The sequence below is a fragment of the Ictidomys tridecemlineatus genome, unplaced genomic scaffold, assembly GCF_052094955.1.
Source record: "Ictidomys tridecemlineatus isolate mIctTri1 unplaced genomic scaffold, mIctTri1.hap1 Scaffold_335, whole genome shotgun sequence".
NCBI classification, from domain to species: Eukaryota; Metazoa; Chordata; class Mammalia; order Rodentia; family Sciuridae; genus Ictidomys; species Ictidomys tridecemlineatus.
This window is the reverse complement of record NW_027522397.1, coordinates 148237-169648: the sequence shown is the minus strand read 5'-3', so window position 1 is coordinate 169648 and position 21412 is coordinate 148237. Positions and strand designations below refer to the sequence as shown.

General features: G+C 33.9%; 1 protein-coding gene and 1 long non-coding RNA gene across 2 annotated transcripts in view; both read right to left on the bottom strand.

Annotated features, from left to right (window-relative positions):
• LOC144373268 (uncharacterized) overlaps positions 1 to 2143 on the bottom strand; it is a 45134-nt gene extending 42991 nt beyond the window's left edge. Inside the window, exon 1 of the long non-coding RNA XR_013433001.1 lies at positions 1441 to 2143. This is a non-coding gene — a long non-coding RNA (uncharacterized LOC144373268). The remainder of the gene's footprint in view (positions 1 to 1440) is intronic.
• A 91-nt stretch (positions 2144 to 2234) lies between these two features.
• Positions 2235 to 19803, bottom strand: LOC144373265 (axin interactor, dorsalization-associated protein-like). Its single transcript, XM_078036373.1, has 4 exons — positions 19715 to 19803; positions 19342 to 19448; positions 4246 to 4368; positions 2235 to 2495 (listed from the first exon to the last, which is right to left on the bottom strand). The coding sequence occupies exons 1-4, from the start codon at positions 19801 to 19803 to the stop codon at positions 2365 to 2367; spliced, it is 450 nt and encodes a 149-aa protein (XP_077892499.1). The 3' UTR covers positions 2235 to 2364.
• Positions 19804 to 21412: the final 1609 nt, after the last annotated feature.

The window sequence follows — 21412 nt, the reverse complement described above, 5'->3', positions numbered from 1 at the left end:
CAAGTATTGCATTCCCTTCATGCATTGTTCATTTAAAATAGTGAATATTAAAATACATGGGTTCTACATGTAACCCACAAAAAAGCTCCTCACAAATCTTTATTTTCTGTGTATCAAATATCCACCTTGTGTACTATGACAGTTTTATATATGTCTCATCAAGTTAAAAGTAATGTAAATAGTGAAATTATAATAGGCTAATAACCTGCATATTTTCATATGAATGTCAATATATCTAAATAGGAAATAAATGGCAGTCGTATCTACCTATATTAAAAAAATAGAATATCTTTCCAAATTTTGCATACTCATCACTTTATAAAGACAAGGTATGCAGGTTTTAAGGTTTCACAATCAGTTGTCAGAAAAACAGCAGTTGTTCCTGCAGTATCTCATTAGCATCTGACTCAATTATTTTTAGATGACATGATTTAGACGACGTAAACCCACTCAAAAATTTGTAATTATTCTGAGAGAGATAGTTTTAATGTTAACCCTAGAATCATTTAATGTTAACCGTAGAAACAATAGCAATGTGATATAGAACAACTAATCAACATGACTAAAAATATGCTCACTTTCAGAAAAACAATCTGGTCATCTGGAAAAAAATCACAGCTACAATCTGGGGAACACTCCCATATAAGATATTGATCTGATCAAGGCACACTATTTCTAAGTAGAACTATCAGATGAGGGTGAATTTAGGCCAGCTCTAAGGAACAGCCTAAAAGACAGACCATAACTGATCCAATTTCCTTTCAAAGCAATCTAATACTATCCTACCCACTTCAATTCAAAAGTTTGAAGTTAATTCAAATCAAAAGACCATATTGGAGCAAAAGTGAGCAAATGTGTAAACTCTAGCACATTCTTATTGCTGTATTAAGTTTGAAGATGAGCATACCTACCACAGCAATATTGTTCCAGGAAGCAGGGTAGGAACAGTGGTAAATTAGGAAACAGACTATTAATTGCACAATTAATAGAAAAGTAAAAACAAGTTTCAAAATCTACAATAAATCTGTATCTAAAGGAGTCATAACAATGAGGTGCTGGACTTTAGTTCTGTGGTACAGCTTTGCAATGGACTCACTGGCCTATAGATATGGTTCACTTCCTGCCTCCTGAAGGATGAATATGCTACACAGAGCTATGATGGTTTCTACTGAGTGGTAAAATTCACAGAAATTCCACATTACTCATGTCAGAATCATTCCTTGTGCAAAGTTTGATGTAGATGAAGATAAAGTGGTTTCTTGGTCAATAATTGCAATTTCTTTTAAAGTCAGTGGGTTTCTTGTATCTGTAACCACAATAGATTTAAAATACTTTGATGATTGATCTACTCCAATGTTACATTCTCGATAAGAGGGACTAAGAAGAAACATGAACTAGTAACCATTAGAACAGTATGAATCCTATATGTATATCACTTACAGTTCTATTACAGTTGGCCCAGGTTTAATCTCATCCATCTCCATGAAAGCAAAACACTTGATGCTGGTAAACCTTTTTTAGGCTTGTAGTGTTTGAAATCAAAGAAGATAGCTGCACCTAAGGAATTAAAACAAACAACATAAGCCAGAGACCACACATTTCTTATGTGTCACCAGAAGCCTATGATTTTACAAAGTAACATGTGTCAAACAGTCTGATGACACAACTGTTGATAACTCACTGTGGCTGTCACTCCAAGCTCTGGTACTAGCATGTCTGAGTGACATTTCTCCATATCATTTAATTCTACAAAGTACAACAAAAATGTATAGCAAGAATGTAAGTTATGTACACAGGTAGAATCATAAACTACCAAAGAATATAAAATATTAAATACCACAAGAAAAACAGAAGTTACTTAAGTATCAGCAGTACCTATAGAAATGGTTTCAATAAGCACCTGTATTAGATAGAATAGAAATTTAAGAGTTCCTTTAAAAAAAATTCTACCTTATATCATTTCTCTCCCTCCTGAAACCACGCCCAGATTGTCCTTTCCATATTCTTACAAACTAACTGCCAGTTATAGTATCTTTTTACCCAATGCATCTTATTGAAAGAAAAAAAAATAATTCTTTAACTGTTAGAAAGTAATCATTAGGTTCCTAAAAGGACTTAAGGTAATTATTAGGGAACCTGCTTCCTTAACTCTGTATTATGAGAAAAACTTCCCTATCAAATAATATTTAACCACATTTATTACACAACTAGATAATGCAACTGCTAATTCTCATATTTAAAAAAAATTTTTGATTTGACTTTAAGTCAATATTCATAACTATGTGACATAAGATCTTGTGTTAAGTATACTATGAACACAAACCCAGATAAGTACTGTGTCCTTAAGAAGTCAGTAACTGATAATTACAAACCTTTGGTTAATTTTTCAATATGCTTCTGGAGCTCAATGTCCACATTAAAATGAACATATGTATCTTCTTTTCTTGAAGCCACAGGAGTATCTTGCACAGGAGTTAAATCTATGTCATTCAGATCTGGAGAAACAATTAAGTTTCTGCTTATGAGCATTCACATATACAGACGGAAAATATAGAAACTGCAAAGGTTACAGTTCCTAAAGAGGCATGGAAAGAGCTGAGAGGAGATTCTCAGGCTAAGAGATTCCTATTTGGTGTGAGCAAGTATGTGAGAGTTGTTAAAGTTCATGGGGTATGTGGAGATAAATGAATATAGACTGGATAGGAGACCTCATGAAGGGGACAAGGAAGCCTTTACATGGCCCAAGTGGACAAAACTTGATCTTCATAGTGAAGTGGTAGGAAGCCTTTACATGGCCAAGTGGACAAAACTTGATCTTCATAGTGAAGTGGTAAAAAGAACAAACATGTTTTTTTTTTTCATAGGGAATATCCCACTATATATTTCTATGCCAAAAAAATCTGGAGTATATAATTTGCCACAATGGAGCTCTGCCACCAATTTCTAACTTTGATCAAGTATATGACTTATTTAGAAAAGCCTTTAAACCTAACCTTATCATAATTTCCCTGTTAAGAACCAAAAATGGATGAGAACAGCCAACAAAAACCCTTTGGTTAATGAATAATTTTTCATATATATTATCTAAATTCTGGTTATACTGTTTACAACATACCCTGAATTTACAACAACCAGATGGCACGTTATATATAGTTTTAATTTTCCGGGTTTAAAAATCTCAGTTTAGTCAAATTCAACATGGACTCATTTAATAACTCCTCAGTGTTTATGTGTTATTCATTTATGTGTCTCAAAAAGCTCAAAAAACAATTTAGTACATTTAATAATTAAAAAAATATTTACATAAAAATATTTCAGTATAACATATGCAAAGGTAATTTAACATTTACAACATCATTAAATATTTTTGTGTTTTAAGTATACTTTCTCAATGAGTATGCAGTTTTATAAATGGCCTATCAAACAATGTAAATATTTTCCGGTACACTATATATTTGATAACTGGTAACCTCGGAATTTAAAAGTGTACCAGTATTAGTGCTGTGGATTATGTTCTTTAAATAAATGTTTTTCTTTGTGGTCATATTTTTCTTTTAATTAGCACTAATGAACCCATGGATCTGACTTTATTTCTGCAATTGATAAAAGTTCCTCCATTTAATTTCAGCACCGATCTGTTCCTTTGGTGCAAAACTACAGATTAAAATAAGCCGTTTGTACTAACTATAGTTATTTCTGTAAAATGGTATAATTTATTCCTTAATCACATCATCATCCCACGGGATTGCTTTCAGGGCATGGATGTTATGGTTGCACCCTACTTCCCTGTCCCCTGATTTTCATCTGCCTCTGTAGGATTCACCTAAGTAGATACCTCAGTAGCACAGGAAGAAGAAGGGGCTGAAGCAGGAGAGATGGGAAAATAGGAAATGGGGCTTTGTGGAGAGAAATGAATATAGACTGGATAGGAGAAGGTGAGGGGTGCTATTGTTAATCTATATCCTGAAGACTGTAGCTGCTGTTAAGGACAATGTGTATGTTTAGTCTGCACATTAGATGGAATCTGAAGAGCAAAAATCTATACAAACTCAAAAGCAAAAGTGAGTGTATAAGTAGGAAATATTTTTTGTAAGTCTTTCGAACTATGTTCTGTTATGATCTCTTCTAGGATTTTGCCTCATTATAGAATGCATTAAAGTAAGTTGTCACATATACAAGACCATCCCCTGTCAAAAACTTTGTCCCATATGAGAAAAAACATAATGCAATTTGCCAGTTATTTACCCTTTATACTAACTGTAATATAGGGATCGATGCACTGTCCAGTGTCTTTCAGACCAATTTTCTCAATCCTGATAGTGAGTAATGTCATTCCCGGTTCTGATGGCAACCTTGGTAATAAAGTACCTGGCAACAGAGAAACCTCAGTAAAAGTTAGCTCCACCAACAATTCAGAGTAAATACTTTGACAAACAGAAGATATAGCCTACCTCTTAGGAACTAGCTAGGCATTATGTATTTTTATTTCCGAAATTCATGAACATCTGATGTTATACTTTTTTAGAAAAATATTTAATTTTACACATAATATATCTGCATTTCCCAACCATAAATCACCTTTAAGCAGAAATAATCATTTCTATAATAATAGTATATAGTATGTATAATAAAAGTATGTTAAAAAGATTACTTGAGGAAGCCCAATTATACATAATTGTATAATATGCTCACATAATATTTATATTCCATATGTACTTCTATATTATACTCAGCATCTTAATATGAAGTGGTAGAACAAAGACGAGAAAAGCTTTTAAAATACTTGTTATACTGTTCTAAAGTCTGAGACATTTAATATCAGAGTTGATCAATACATTCTTCTCTTTAGTTACTCCTAATAAAGAAAATAATTTACAATTTGATATTTATGTTTTAATTTAACTATATAGTCTAACTTCTATTCTTCATTCTATTTTGTATGAGTTATTCTCTCAGAAATTAGTACTATAGAGACTGCCATATAAAATGGCCATTTGTATAACTGAACATTTTCCCCAAAACCAACTAAAATTTTTAAAACTAAAAACCTACCCAGAACAACATGACAACATTCACCCACCAAGGACATATGAAGGAAGAAATCAACTGTTCAGTATGTTCCCTTTTTTGAAACTAGCAATAGAGAACAGATGCAAATAAGCTGATTTTAATCAAGTATGTATACAGAACCTCAAAATACACTTAACAAAAGATTTTGGTTGATGTTTTTCAAGTTTCTATTCAACAATGTGTTATGCTACTTTTAATGATGAGTTATTTGAAATACATGAAGCAATAAACACACTACATTTGAAAATACACATTTGATTGATGGCAAATGTGGCTTGAGAAAATTTTGGGAGGTGATGGGAATGTTCTCAACTTGTATAGTGATGACAGATGCAAAACTCTATAGAGGTGTCAAAAATCGATGAATTTTATACTTACAGAAGGGAAATGTTATGAAATGCAAATTATACCTCAACAGTGCTGTTAAAAATGTATTACTTTCTAATTTAAACAAATATGAAGACAATACAGACAAATGCAATAATGGGAAGGCCTGGAGGCTGCAGTCCACTGTTGCATTAACAAACCTAAATGGGCTCAGGCTGATATCATTAAATATATACATAATACCTTTTATGCATCTTCTTTGATTGACAAATGAGGGTACTTTTAGAAGAGGGGCTTGTACCTGGACATCTGGGATGAACTTCAGAGAGTTAAAAAACACCTCTGAAATTTTATGAAAAATGTGAATATGTATACATTTATATTTATATACATACATATTCACATGTATGTATATCATATATGAATTTTTCTGCAGAAAAGTTCATTCTATTATGTAGTACATGGCTGTATAAATATGCTACAGTTTATGTACACATTCTTGTGTTGATAGACATTTGAATTACTTCAAGTGTTTGGATATAGTTAACAAGGCTATAATAAATACTCTTCTGAACATCTTCTGGTTCCCATAAGCACCCATTTCTGAAACAGAGGAATCACTAAGTCACCTGGCATGTTACCTCCATACCTACTATGTAATGACAATCCATTTCCCAAGGTGGTTGTGCCAATTTTTATTCCTAGCCCAAGTGCAGTAGTGTTCCCATTGCTCCACATCCTCACTAGGTACTGTTTTCTCAGATTCTTCATGTTAGCCAATTTTGGTATAAAGAAATCAATCATTTGAATTTGCATTCCTCTGAAGATTAATAAGGTTGAGCACCTTTTAGAATAAATCAAATATATGATTTCCTCTTTTCTGAAGTGTGTTCAATTATTTTGCTCGATTTTTTATTGAGATATCTATCTTATTGAGCTGTAGGAGGTCTCTATTATTTTGCTGGACAAATGTTTTACAAATAGCTTCTTAGTACTTTTCCTTTATAAAGACTTTTTGTTGAAGTAGAGCATATACATTTTAAAATGTACAAATTGTTAGTACAGTTTGCTGAACTTCCACAAAGTTAATACACCTGTATAACTAGTATCAGATCTAGGAAAGATATGATCAGCCTCCTGGGAGTGTCCTTCCCCCCACCATATCCAATTCACTCTTCCAAAAGATAGCAACCATTGCTAACTTCTAACACCAAGTATTAGTTTTGAATGTTAAGAATGACTTTTCTCTGCCATGGTGTCTTCTGATTATGATAAATACTTACTGCTAGTAATATCAAATTTCTTAATATCTTCCTTTACTATCAGTGCTTTTTATGTCATATTTAAGACAACTTACCCCACTCCAAAATCATAAAGGTATTATCTTGAAAGCATTTTATTGTTTTGCCATTCACACTTAATTCCATATGTCACACAGAATTATTGACTACAGTGTATAGTAGGGGCTTTAATTTCATTCAATTTCACATAAATACTCAATTGTCTCAGCACTACTCATTAAAAAGACTGACATTTTCCACCACTGATCTGCAGTCCCACTTCAATCATAAATCATGTGGCAATCACTTTCTGAGTTTTCTATTCTGTCTTACCGGACTGTTTATCCTCTTACCACTAATACAGTATCTTCATTCTATAGCTGCAATAAAAATTCAGATGAGTTTCAGAAAGAGTCTATCTTTATAAACTGCTTCTTCTAATTTATGAACTAGTATATATCTTTACATTTTAAAAATCATTACAATTATTTAATAGAATTTTATTTGACCTAAAAGCCTTCAGAAATAAAGACCTAGAGATCCAGGGAAAACTCCTGTTTTTATGTTTATGTTCCATGAAGAATGGATGGCCATGTAGAAATGACTGGAAAAGGGGGTGTGAGCTAATGGTAAAAGGCTGCCAGGGTCCCAGCAAGCCCTGTCTGGTCATCTTCTTGGCCTTCTTTCCTTCTGGACCTAAGGCAGGTCCTGTCTGGAATGAGGGTTTTTAAGAGAGGGGGGAAGGGAGGGTAGGGGGACAGGAAGGGAATAGCAGGGAAGGAAGGAAAGAGAGAGGGAGAGAGAGAGAGGAGAGAGAGAGAGAGAGAGAGAGAGAGAGAGAGAGAGAGAGAGAGAGAGAGAGCACTTTCTAGGTTTTATGACTGGCTTTGGGAGAGAAGGGTGAACGGACAGGAGGGCAGGAGGAGAGCAAAGGCTTTGCTGCTGAGCTTGCTTTTGAGATTCCAATCTCCTTCAGTTAGAAGTTCTCAGCAGGCCAAACCCCACCCTTTGGGTTATCATATTCTGATCTGACCCTGCCCAACTTCCCCCTCTCCCTCCCTCCTCCTCCTTTTCTCCTTTTAAGAAGGGAATGTGTAGATCTTTCCATCTTTTAAGATCTTCTTTGATTTCTCTCTTTAGGGTTCTGTAGTTTTATTGTATAGATCTTTGACTTCTTTAATTGATTCTCAAGTATCATTTTTTTGAGGTTATTGTGAATGGAGTAGTTTTCCTCATTTCCTTCTCAGAGGCTTTGTCACTGATATACAGAAATGCCTTTGATTTATGGGTGTTGATTTATATCCTGCTCCTTTGCTGAATTCATTTACTATTTCTGGAAAGATCTACCTTGCTCTTGGATAGGCAGAATTAATATTATCAAAATGACCAAACTACCAAAAGCACTATATAGATTTAATGCAATTCCAATCAAAATCTCAATGGCATTCCTCATAGAAATAGAAAAGGCAATAATGAAATTCATCTGGAAAAATAAGAGACCAAGAATTGCTAAAGAAATCCTTAGCAGGAAGAGTGAAGCAGGGAGTATCACTATATGAGACCTTAAACTCTACTACAGAGCAATAGTAACAAAAACAGCTTGGTTTTGGCACTAAAACAGACTGGTAGACCAATGGTACAGAATAGAGGACACAGAGACTAACCCACAAAATTACAATCATCTTATTTTAGACAAAGGTGCCAAAAACATGCACTGGAGAAAAGATAGCATTTTCAACAAATGGTGCTGGGAAAACTGGAAATCCATATGCAACAAAATGGAATTAAACTCATAAATCTCACCATGCACAAAACTTAACTCAAAATGGATCAAGGACCTAGGAATTAAGCCAGAGACTCTTCGTCTAACAGAAGAAAAAAGTAGGCCCTAATCTTCATCATGTGGGTTAGGCCCCAACTTCCTTAATAAGACTCCTATGGCACAAGAATTAAAACCAGGAATCAATAAATGGGATGGATTCAAACTAAAAAGTTTTTTTTCTCAGCAAAAGAAAACAATCCGTGAGGTGAACAGAGAGCCTACATCTGGGAGAAAATTTTTACCCCTCACACATCAGATAGAGCACTAATCTCTAGGGTATATAAAGAACTCAAAAAGCTAAGCACTGAAAAAACAAGTAACCCAATCAAAAAATGGGCCATGGACTTGAACAAACACTTCTCAGAAGAGGATATACAATCAATCAACAAATATATGAAAAAAATTTCAACATCTCTAGCAATCAGAGAAATGCAAATCAAAACTAAGATACAACTCCAGTCAGAATGGCAGCTATTATGAAGACAAACAACAATAAGTATTGGAGAGGATGTGGGGAAAAAGGTACACTCATACATTGCTGGTGGGACTACAAATTGGTGCAGCCAATCTGGAAAGCAGTATGGAGATTCCTTGGAAATCTGGGAATGGAACCACCATTTGACCAAGCTATTCCTCTCCTTGGACTATACCCAAAGGACTTAAAAACAACATACTACAGGGACACAGCCACATCAATGTTTATAGCAGCACAATTCACAATAGCTAAACTGTGGAGCCAACCTACATGCCCTTCAGTGGATGAATGGATTTTTAAAAATGTGGCATATATACACTATGAACGTTTTTTAAAGAGAATAAAATTATGGCATTTGCAGGTAAATGGATGGCATTGGAGAAGATAACGCTAAGTGAAGTTAGTCAATCCCCAAAAAACAAATGCCAAATGTTTTCTCTGATATAAGGAGGCTGACTCATAATAGGGTAGGGAAGAGGAACATGGGATGAATAGATGGATTTTAGATAGGGAAGAGGGGAGTGAGGGAAAGGGAGGAGGCAGGGGATTAGCCTCCTAATGAATGTGGAATGAATGTGATGGACATCATTATCCAAAGTACATGTCTGAAGACACATATTGGATGTCAACCTACTTTATATACAAACAGAAATATGAAAAATTGTGGTATATATGTGTAATAAGAATTGTAATGCAAAAAAAACAAGTATATGTATAACGTGAATTGGCATGAACATACTTTATACAAAGATAAAAAAAGTGCTCTATATGTGTAATAAGAATTGTAATACACTCCATTGTCGTGTATTTAAAAAAAATAAAATCAATAAAAGAAAAAGAAGGGAATGGGGAGTGGGTAGGGAAAAACTGTGGAATGAAACCAAATTAACTTTTCAATGCACATATGTGAATATACTATAATGAAACTCATCATTTTGAATATCTATAACATACTAATTTTAAAAAATGTAAATAAATAGATCAGTAAAGTAGATGAAAGGGAACAGTGGGAGGGAGGATGGGGAGGGTGAAGGGACTTAATTGGAGCAAATTATATCCCATGCATTTATAATTAGTCCAAATGAATCTAATGTCAAGAATAACTATTATGAACAAATGAAAAAAAGAATAATGACTTCACTGTTTTTATAAAATGCATTCTCATAAACAATTCAATTGAGAGAAATGAAAAAAGTAAAAGAGAATGTACAATTCAACATCTCACCAACCATAACAATTATTAAGTCACTCTTCCATCTTTTTCCCTAATTTCAAGATTGCTCCAGTTTCCTTTTCCTTTTGATATTCTTTTATTTCTTTCAATAAAGGTTTATTTTCTACATAAAATTCTTATATTTCTTTTGTTGAATTTATAATAAGGTCCTTGATATTATTTAATACTACTATAAATATTATAATAGTTCATTTTCTAAGCAATTATTACTTGTTTGAGATAAAATTGATTTGTCTGTACAGATTTTCTATCCAGGAACCACATTATCTTATTAATGAGTTATGAATAGGTTTTTTGCATATATTCTCTATATATTCATAAATGTGCAAATAAAGAACATCCCCCCTTTTATATTTCATTTTCTTGTCCTAGTGCAGTAGCTAGAGCTTCCAAAACAATGCTGATGAAAAGAAGTAATAGACACTCTTGTTTTGTTCAAATTCATCATTAAACGATTTTGGGCTGTAAATGTCATGTAGCCATGTTTTATCAGGTTAAGGATGTTTTTCTGTTCTTTGACAAGAATTGTTTAAAATCAAGGCTGTATTTCAAACTTAACTGAAAACTTTTTCTGCATTGTTGACAACTTTATGAAATCTTTCCCCTTAATCTGCTAATGTGAACTACCTTGATAAATTCTGCTAACAATAATTTGAAAAATCACTCATTAGTTCATGGAGATTTTCTGAATTATTTTCTACAGCATCCTATGTTTATTCAGTCAATCTTCATATGGCAGTTACTTTATTTCTAACTTTTTATCATTATAAAAAACACCTAAACAGAGAATCTTGTGTATATGCAAATGTTTCCTCCTCTTTTTCCTGTATTTTGGGGGTGCATCTTCAAAGTAAATTCTCAGGAATGGGATTGCTAAGGAAAAAATATGTACTTATATGTTGTTAGAGAATGCTCAATTCCCCTCCAAAGGAACCTCACCATTTTTCTGTTCCCACCAGTGATTAATAAGTACCTATTTCCCCTAAGACTCACCAACAGTAGCTTTAATTTCTGTTTTTTATTAAAAATAAAGTTGAGTATCTTTTTATGTTTAACGGATGTTTTTTAAATGTGTGTGTGTGTGTGTGTGTGTGTGTGTGTGTGTGTGCACGCTCGTGCGCTCGCTCATATTGTCTGTTCCTCTCATGTATTCTGCTTTGGTTATTACAATTAAAATTTTTCTTTATATATTAAGAATGTTGGGTTGGGATGTAGCTCAGTGGCAAAGTGTCTGCCTTGCATTTGCAAAATACTGGATTCAAACCCCAGTTCTAAAAAAGACAAAAAAAGAACCCACCCCACCCCACCCCCCAAAACCCCCAAGAATGTTACTTCTTTTATGTATTACCTCTTTACTACCTTTTTTGACATTCAAAAGATGATTGCTTTACAACTTTCAAAGTCTTTTTGATGTTAAGATTATTTTTTTCCAAGTTGATATTAAACTTGTTGTTACTTTGGGGTGAGTCAATTTTATAACCTGTCATCATCTAGGTCTTTCAGTTGAAATGGTAGGGCTGATGCTACATTCCTTACCAACAATCTTTTTGCCTGAGACTACACAGTAAGGTTTAATGTAATCATTATGCTTCGAATAATTTAATATGGAGGCAGTGATTTCAAGTCTGAATTTCTTGTTTAATTCAAGGTAGAATAGCAAACATTGTGTTCCATTATGAAGGAAGCTGAGTGTAATTAAGATCATAGATTACATAGAAAGGTGCCTATTTAAGGTGTTTCAGAATGGTCTATGATGTGCTCTCTCTCTCTGCATGGTCAACTCCTACATACTCAGTGAGTCCTAAATCTGGCTAGATTTATTGAATTCCCTCAGCCCTTCTTTTTTGCCAACCTATGACATTGGTGCACATCTCTAATCATAATCATGTGCTTTTGGCTCTGTCTTGCTGACTACACAATAAGCATCCTGAAAGGTGTGGGAACTGTTCCTTTTGTAGTATGCACAAGGAATAAACAGATCTTTGTTGAAGAAATATTTTATTGAATGAATGACTGAATTTTCAGTTCTAGAGGTTATCATGCTCTAGTAAACAAATGGCTAGAGAATCTATATCAATGAGTGAAGAAATAATAAACATAAAAGAAGATCAAATGCTAAAATAATACCATACCATCTATATGCATGTTTTTGCATCAAAGATAAAACCATGATAGTTGTAAATTGAGCCAATGCATTAAAAGGAAGATTTCTAAGTGAAGAATTAACATATCCAATTACATAGTGTAATATGAGAACAAGTCAACTACATTCATAAAATTCGAAGACTAACAAGGATAAGAAAGAAATCACTACACACAATCCAGTGTAAACTGTGCTATTCCAGCTAGATCATCTGCTCTCAGATCTAGAGCAAAGATTAGAAGAAATGTTCTTCCACATGGAATTGCTATGTAAATAAGAAATAGCTAACACTTGTGAGTATTTGTGATGTGCCACATACTATCCTAATCCTCTCATCTAATCCTCACAACAATAGTTTAGTTCTATTTTTCAGAGGTGAAAAGTGAGGCATAGAAAAACAAATTATCCATAATCACACAGAAGTTTGGCTACAGAGTCCATGCTTTTAACCATCATGTGTCATTTTAACATCTTTATTTTAATTGTCCCTAAAGCCTTAAAAGGAACTGCAGGAGAACCTCCCCATCTCAAGCTTCTGCAAAGTTCCTTTTGCCATGTAAACATAACAGTCACAGGTTCCCAGGATTAGAATATAGACATTTTTGTGAGGCCACTATTTATGCCTCATACTTTTAAATATGGAAAATTCTAAATGGCTACAGCTGTCCAAACCAAGTTTTCAATAACATCCCATGGATGTTATTGAGCTGTCACTAAGAACTCCAAGTAAGGGAGTGATTAAAAAAGAGTAACATTTGAACTTTGTACACTGGGCAATGCACATTCACAGGAATGGACAGAGACTGAGCAGCCCAGATAGCAATATGATAGGTCTTTAACACTCATATAGCAGTGAGCAGCAGGACTGTGTTCATTTGGTTAATTCCACTTTCAGTTTTTACTGCAAGACAAAGGAAGCCATTGATAGCTGGTGAGCCCCAAGTTGTACTGAACACAGAAAGCATGTCTTTTTCTGACTTATCTGCCCCCAACCACCTCTTATGCACCAACCAGAGCAAGCATGCTCTCACTGGTGTCAAAAAGAGTTGGAAGGAATTACTCAATTCAGTGTGATTTTCTGCGAGAGGAAGATTCTAAGCCTAAACCTAAAGACAACTCTGATAAAGTAATGACAATGAATTAGAAGGTTTGGAACCATTTTACCACACTACTGTAATAGGGGATACCAAAAAGTCCATCTTGTTGATGGAAACTGTTTATTAACAGGTGGTACTTGGGTAAAAACTCAAGTTGTTCTATTTCATTGTGCTTCATCTGTGGAAAACAATTTGTGAAGGTAGCTATGGATCCCCCAAATGGCTGTTTGTTAAACATAGACAAGTTCCCTCAAGAATGTTTTAAAAACTGTGTAAAAGCGTCTGACCTAGCCAAGAATGTTACAGCCACTGCCACTGTGGAGAGGAAAGGGAATTGTGCAAGTAAGGCCTCGGCCTCTGCTGGTCACCCCACAGCACTGACACAGACCAAGCAATGAAGCACCACTCTACCTGCAACAGGTACAGAAAAACAATGGGAGAACATCTGAAGCCCCCCACCCCCTGCCCATAACTTCTTTGTTCCAAGAGGATGCTGAGAAAAATGAAGGTCTAAGTATCAAGTAGGATGGCCATAGAGATCATGGAGAATCAGACAATGAAAGGACCACCAGCCTGAGGATGAGTCTGGAGTGACATGGATATGAAGGTCAATGGGATCCTTAAGACCCTGTCCTCACATGCAGAAGAGGAAGTCATTCTTTTCTTTCAACTTTTTTATTTTTGCTTTTTAAAAATTTCTATTGTTTATATCTCATATCATACTATAAGGACAATTTCTAGTCCAAAATTGGAAATGGCATGACAGTCTTCATTCCAAAATAGTACATCATTTTCTAGGTCAGAACATTAAAAGAGGAAAATTACCAAAGATTATATTTTTTAAAACACTGATTTGAATTTGCTTTTTACATGATATTGTACAAATGTTTGTCACAGGCATTTACTTCAATAAGAGGTGAGTCAGTCTTCATTTTGCCTTGGTGCTTGGTAAATTAAATGTCATGAATAAGGAGTACAAAATTTGTTGTCCATACTTTTAGGACAGAGATGAACCTGATATCTAAAATGTAAACTAAGCATTATCATATGTGTGTGATTATATATTTATGTCTTCTTTGTTTTAGATTTATCATACTTGTAATTAAATTCAGATGTTTGATACTACAAATTCAAAGTCTGTCACACACATTTTTTAAGTGCACATTTCTTTGTAATTTTAAAATCCAATAAAAATGATATATATAAAATAATATTTTCTATTATTTTGGGATAATTTTAACATAATTTAAAATAATGGTATTATCAAATCATTATTTGGTCATAACATTTTGTAAATGGCACAAAACATGAAATGGGTCTTAAAAATCTAGCAAGAGAAAAATTTTGCAATTTGTACTGCACATCTGCAATTTGTACACACATACAAATTGTGTGAAAATATGAAAACACATGCACAATTTCTTTTGGTTGGTAACTGATTAGTAGTTGAGAAACTGGTCCAACCTTTCAAGATAAAGAGTAAAATCATAAGAAGTTTGTTCACTTTGAAATTATATTAAAAGTTTGATAAAAATCTTAGGGGTCATTAGCATTCAAATAATAATATTTCTAGGTCTGTGAAAAATTATACCTGATTAAAGTTGTTTGTATATAAGTTATATGAATATATTCTTGTTTTTATTTTCTTTATTGACTGGTACTAGAAATATGTATTTTTCTGTGTTCAGAAATATGTGATTTGGATAATGGCTGAATTCTTAAGTGTAACCATCATATCTGGAAAAAATAATAAATACTCTCACAAAACCTAAGATGAATCAGTGGGTATATGCTTCATACACAGATGCCATTTAGCATGCAAGGAAGAGTTACTACAGGTGTTGGGTTAAAAATTTGAGTGGCCAGAGGACTTTCAAGACAAAGCAGGCCAGATGTTGCTTAGAGCCTTGATGAAGAGCATACTCAATAGAAATTTCCTATAAACCAATTTCTGCAAAGCTCTGGAGAAAACCTTTTGACTTCAAGTGACAAGATTCATGGATTAAAAAAAACTTAGCCAGACTTAGTGGTGCATGCCTGTAATCCCAGGAACTTGGCAAGTTAAGGCAGGAGAGGCCAGCCTGGGCAACTTAGCAAAACCCTGTTTCAAAATAAAAAAAAAATAAGTCAAAGAGCTGGGGATGTAGCTATGTGGTAGAGCACCCCAGACTTCAATCCCCAGTACTACAAACAAACAAGACAAATTATAAAAAAGAAATCTTAAAATGTTTCCAAAACTGCTTGAGAGTAATAGAATATTAACAAGCCTTAAAACTATTGAAAAATAGCTAGGAGAACTTCCAGATAACATTGAATGGTATTTTCCTTTCCTTTCAATATAAGTACATGACTGGATAAGGGACTCTGGCTCTGACTGTTCGGCTCAGTCTGAGAATTTGAGACTTTGAGAGAAAGGAAGTGCACGGAGAGCCAGAGTTTAACTGCACACTTTGGTAGTATTTACTGCTTAACCCTAAATATATTCTGAAATTCTGTGAAATAAGGATGCCCTAATATTCATGGAACAGCAATGAATATTTTGTTGCAGTTTTCAACTTCCTATATGCATGAGTAAGAAAAACACTGCACTTTAGCTGAAAATGAAATCCATATTTGCTTAACTCTCAAGTTCAACTCAGAATTGAATATTTATGCAGGAAAGAAACAAGTACAGGCTTGATATTAAAGAAGTAAGATTCACTCTTCATTTTGAGTTTCAAAAAACAGTTTTTGTACATATCTAAGACTATATAAAAGATGAATAACCAATACAAATTTAGAATAATGTTGAGATTGCTAGGCTTATGTTTAGGTCACTCAGAAATGTTTTTTTAAATTTTGTCTAAAATTGTGTCATGGCTATTTGTGCATGTGGTACTAGGAAACAAATGTAGGGCTTCACACAGGTGAGGCAAGCACCCTACCACTGAGCTACATCCCTAGTTCTTTCTATTTTGAGACAAAGTCTCTCTAAGTTGCCCCCACTGGCCTCAAACTTGCAATCCTCCTGCCTCAATTTCTTAAGTAGCTAGGATTATAAGCATATAATCCTGATCAGCTATTTTTTTTATTTGTATTACTTTGGTTTATCATTTAGAAGCTTTAATATTCAAAATGATAAATAAGTTTTCAGGTAATAAATAATAGGTTATAAATTTATATCCTCTATTTAAATGAAATCTACTGAGATTACCTTAAGAAAATTAAACTACTATTTGTACTTAAGCCAGTTAGTGTTTAAAGCAGTACACAAAAGTTACTGTTTGTCTTATGAGAATTGAAGGCTTTGAAAATGATATTAATGTCAAAGAAAGGTTTAACAATTTTTTATTCTTTTCAAGAAAGGTTGGATAAAAATTCATTTTTAATTTTAAATGGGAATAAACTACTCTTGGTCATACCATAGTCATATATTATACTTCATCTCATTAGCTTAACAGTAGTAGTGTTTAGCATGTGTGTTTGTCAAAACTCATAAAGCTGCACACTAAAAAAAGATGCCTTTTATATATGTAAGGGACACCTTAATCAATATTTTTTCAAAAGATCATAATAAGCTAGATGCTATGGCACAAGCCTGTAATCCAGGTGACTTGGGAGGCTGAGGCAGGAGGATCCCAAGTTTAAGACTAATCTCAGCAACTCAGTGAGGCCCTCAGCAACTAAGTGAAATCCTGTCTCAAAATGAAAAATAAAAAGGGCTGAGGATGTGGCTCACTGGTAAAGTACCCCTGTGTTAAATCCTCAGTACCAAAAAAAAAAAAATACAACAAACTTACAATTATATAAATTACATAAAATAAAGATAATAAAAATGTTATAATTCTTAGGAGCACCCTGCCATGATAATATAGACACAACAGCCTTATCATGAATGAAATCTTGGATGTCCACAGTATAACAATTTTCCCCATTCTACAATTAAGTTAAAGGTCAAATTGTCCTTCAATGACATTTTTAATTTTATAATGACACAGGCCCTGGAAAATATGATCGAAAATCAAATATAGCCAATTGAACTATATGTACTCTTTCTTACTTTGAGGAAAATAATTCAGGGAATAGAAAGGTTTAGTGAGCTTTCTGTATCTCTGAAATAAAATACCAAAATGCTATATCAGAATACAAAAATCTAATTACTTTGGGCTTAATCTTTCATAGCAAATAGACTTAATTTACAGAGTTTCTTTTCAACTCAGCAACCTGAAACCCATAAAGACCTTAATCTGTCCATTTCATGACTTACATCATCTGCTTCAAGGATCTTGTTTGCTACAGAAGTATAGCTAGTGAACAAATAATCAAACCAGAAATTTATAGAACTGGAATCTATTTCAAGTACAGCATGTGGTTTGAAAAGGAAATAAAAAATACAGAAAAATTTTAGCAAATTTATTTACCTCATCATCTCAGCAATCTTGAAATTTCCTACAAATATGACAAGTAAAATATAGCTCTTTCTTCATAAGGACAAACAGATTGGAAATAATTACCTTGTATCAAAGAAACACTAACAATAACATTTTATAGTGACTGTAATTTTTCCAATAACCCTATGGTGTAGGACTGTTAGCACCATTTAGAAGTGATAATGAAAATACAGTAGCCACCACTACCCCAGCAAATGAAAAGTATCATGCCAAATGCTTTGTATGTGGTGCCTTAATTTTCATTGTAACCCTATGAATTAGGCATTGTCAACATCTCCTTTTATAAAGAAAAAAGTACAGTCACTCAACTACTGATTGGCAGATGTTAGACTCAAAAGCGCAGGTATCTTGTTTGTCTAAGCCTATACTGTTTATATTTCAAACGTCTTCTACCAAAGAGTGTTTAAATTACTGGAATATGACTTTAATTATGAAGTTTTCTGGATGATATGTATATTATATTTAATTATACCATAAAGCATAAAAAATGCATCACAATAGTACAGTGTTATTTCCACACTTCCAAAAAATGAACTAGTTCATCAGAAGTAAAAACTGTGCACTGTATAAGAACAGAAGAAATTATAGAAGTGGAAGAGGCAAAAAATTCACTCAGGGTGCTTGACTAGGGTATTTTACAACCTTGTCAAATCTTCCACAAATAAAAAGAACTTGCTATGTATTCTTTATTTCCCTGTTAAGGGCAACTGTATAGTATCTGTTCCTCCAGGTCCAGGTTTCACAATCATGTATGATTATTTAAAGAACAGCTAGATATATAAAGAAAAGAATTAACATAGCAAACAGTTACTCTAGAAAGCCTACTTACAATGTTGGTCCATGGCTAGCATCTGGGAACCTGGATTTCAGCAGGATTCCCATCATGCCCTGTTAAGAAGATCACTGTGCCTAAACCGTCCATGCAAACAATATGGTTTGTGCTGAACACTTGCTTTCTTCCTGGAGTCTTTAGTTTTGGTTCATGCTAACCCCAATAAGTGTCTTGTGCACTGAATCTCTACAGTGTTTCCCCAATAGACAATATTTTTCATTTTACAGGTGTGAAATAATGTTGAGAGAATCAAGTACATATTTGACTCTGCTGGGAGAGGACTCTTAGAAGTTTGGTTTCCTCTGGAATTTGCCTGTGTGCTTTTACCCTTTGCTAATTTTGTTCTTGTGTTTTCTTGTTGTAATGACTCAGAATACAACTGTGAGTACAGCTATATGCTGAGTCCTGTGGGTCTTCCTAGCCAATCACTAAACCCGGGATGTTTTGAGGATCCCTGACACAAATAGTAAGATACTTTCACAATAAACCATTAGCTACTGCTATCAGAATGGCCATGATAATTTGCTTAAGATTGGCAAACCTGGAGATGTTTTACCCGCCACTAACAAGTACAAAAGTAAGTTCCAAACACCTGACCTTGAATTATATAATGTACATTTTTTGTACCCACCAGGCACTCTAGCAGGAAAAGAATCAGGAGACCCTGCTCCAGCACCACCTTCTTCTTCATCTTCTTCAAATTCCAAATGCTCTTCCTCACCAGGGGCTGAAATTCTCCTATATAAAAAAGGACAGAAAAATTAGTGAGCTACTCCACTTAATACACCAGCTAACCCTCATAGCCACTAACTTCCCAGATAAGATGCTGATTATTAGGTTAATGTTGATATAAATGTCAATGTCAATCATCTCATTGCTACCAATGGTATCAGCCATATCACCAATACCAAATTTGATAGGGAAAAAATACAGAAATATTTGAAAAACAGGCATAAAATAGATAATAAAATCAGAAGATAAAATATGGATGCTTATTTATTTACCTTAATGGGACAGGCTGAACATCAAATGGAAATTCTTTATTATATGTGAGAATATTCTTTAGGACTAGAAAAAATACATAGACCAACATTAGACTTATATCATAATCTTAGACTTATATATTAGTTAGTCTTATATGTTATATCTTAAATTGATACTTTTAATCATATTTTATAGTGTATTAACCACACATTAATATATGTATTTTAAATTCCGAGCTTCACTATCATTTCAAGACTCTGCAATTGACTACTGAATGTCATAGCAAAATAAAAATGTCCATTGTGGACTGCAGGTACCAGTATTTTCAGAGTACTGTAAGATCTCCAAGGAAAGTCTCAGAGCCCTCATAGAAAATGAACCATAAAATAGTTCTCCAATGTACAAGGTCCTAGGTGATATGAGGTACCAGTGAAAGAGAATACCTCTTCTCCTGAAGTATTTTAATTAAAAGATTGATACTGAAGATGACTAATTAAAGAGAAATAGATAATCACATCTTATTCTTTATCCTCAGTAGATTTTCCTCAATACTTATCACACTGGTAAGGTTTGTAGAAGCAAGGTTATAATTCTAATATTCCTTTTATGATGAAATTTATTGTATATGTGTAAATACATATATACATGCATATATATATATTTTTTACACGTGTGTACACACACATACACATACACACACACACACACACACAGCAGACTTTCTCCTCAGGGAAGTCATCAAACAACATAATGCTATTACCTCTTGTGTCCTGGTTGATTACTTTCTGGCATGTAAGCCTACAGACAGATGTTCTACAATTCTATCTGTATCTGGAAAAGTATTTTATGAAATTTATTGTTTCATTCCCCAATTTATGGGTTCCTAGTGACTACCTGCAATTATTTCAAGGTGAATATTTAGCATTATTAATTGTGCAACCCATGGTTTTTACTCTAATTACTCAGACTTTAATTTTGGAGTCTTGCAGATTTGAGTTAAAAGGAGTATGGCATATTGGATTCCTAAATAAGGAAATTCAAAAAGAACAGGTTGTAATTACATAACTTATTCCAATAGGAGTCAATCATCCAGTGAGAAAAAAGTTGGAAACTTGTACCTAGATTCTCATTACTCACTCTTATTCTCTCTCCCTTTAGCTCTTCCTCATCCTTTATCTCTTTCTTCATCTCAATAAATGCATACCGAGTACTCACAATGTTCCAATCACTGTTTTAGGTGCTAAAGATACACATAGTTATCAAGAACTCATATCTGGACCTTAGACCTTACTAAGGAAAAGTAGACAATAAATATGCCAACAAATAAACAAGATAATGTAAGATTGATTAGTGGTATGAAGGATACAAACAGGATGCTGTGTAAAAGCAGAGAGAACTTGGTGGAGTAGCTAAGGTAGACAGGGTGCCTTTCAAAACTATACTGTAAGAAGACATTTGAGCCAAGACCTGAGATGAGAGGAATCATCCACAAGTGGCTCTAGCATAAGGGCTTCCCAGGTATTAGAGAACAGGCTGGAGCAACAACAAAGGTTCCAAGTAGGAAACAGTTTGTCTTATTCAAGGCACAGAAAGGACTGTGGGAACTTAAGTCTGACAAGCAAAGGGGAAGCAGCAGGAGATCAAAGTAGAAGGTTTAGATCAAAACCTAGCCCTACAATTACAACAATAACTTCAACATTTACATAAATACTCTAATC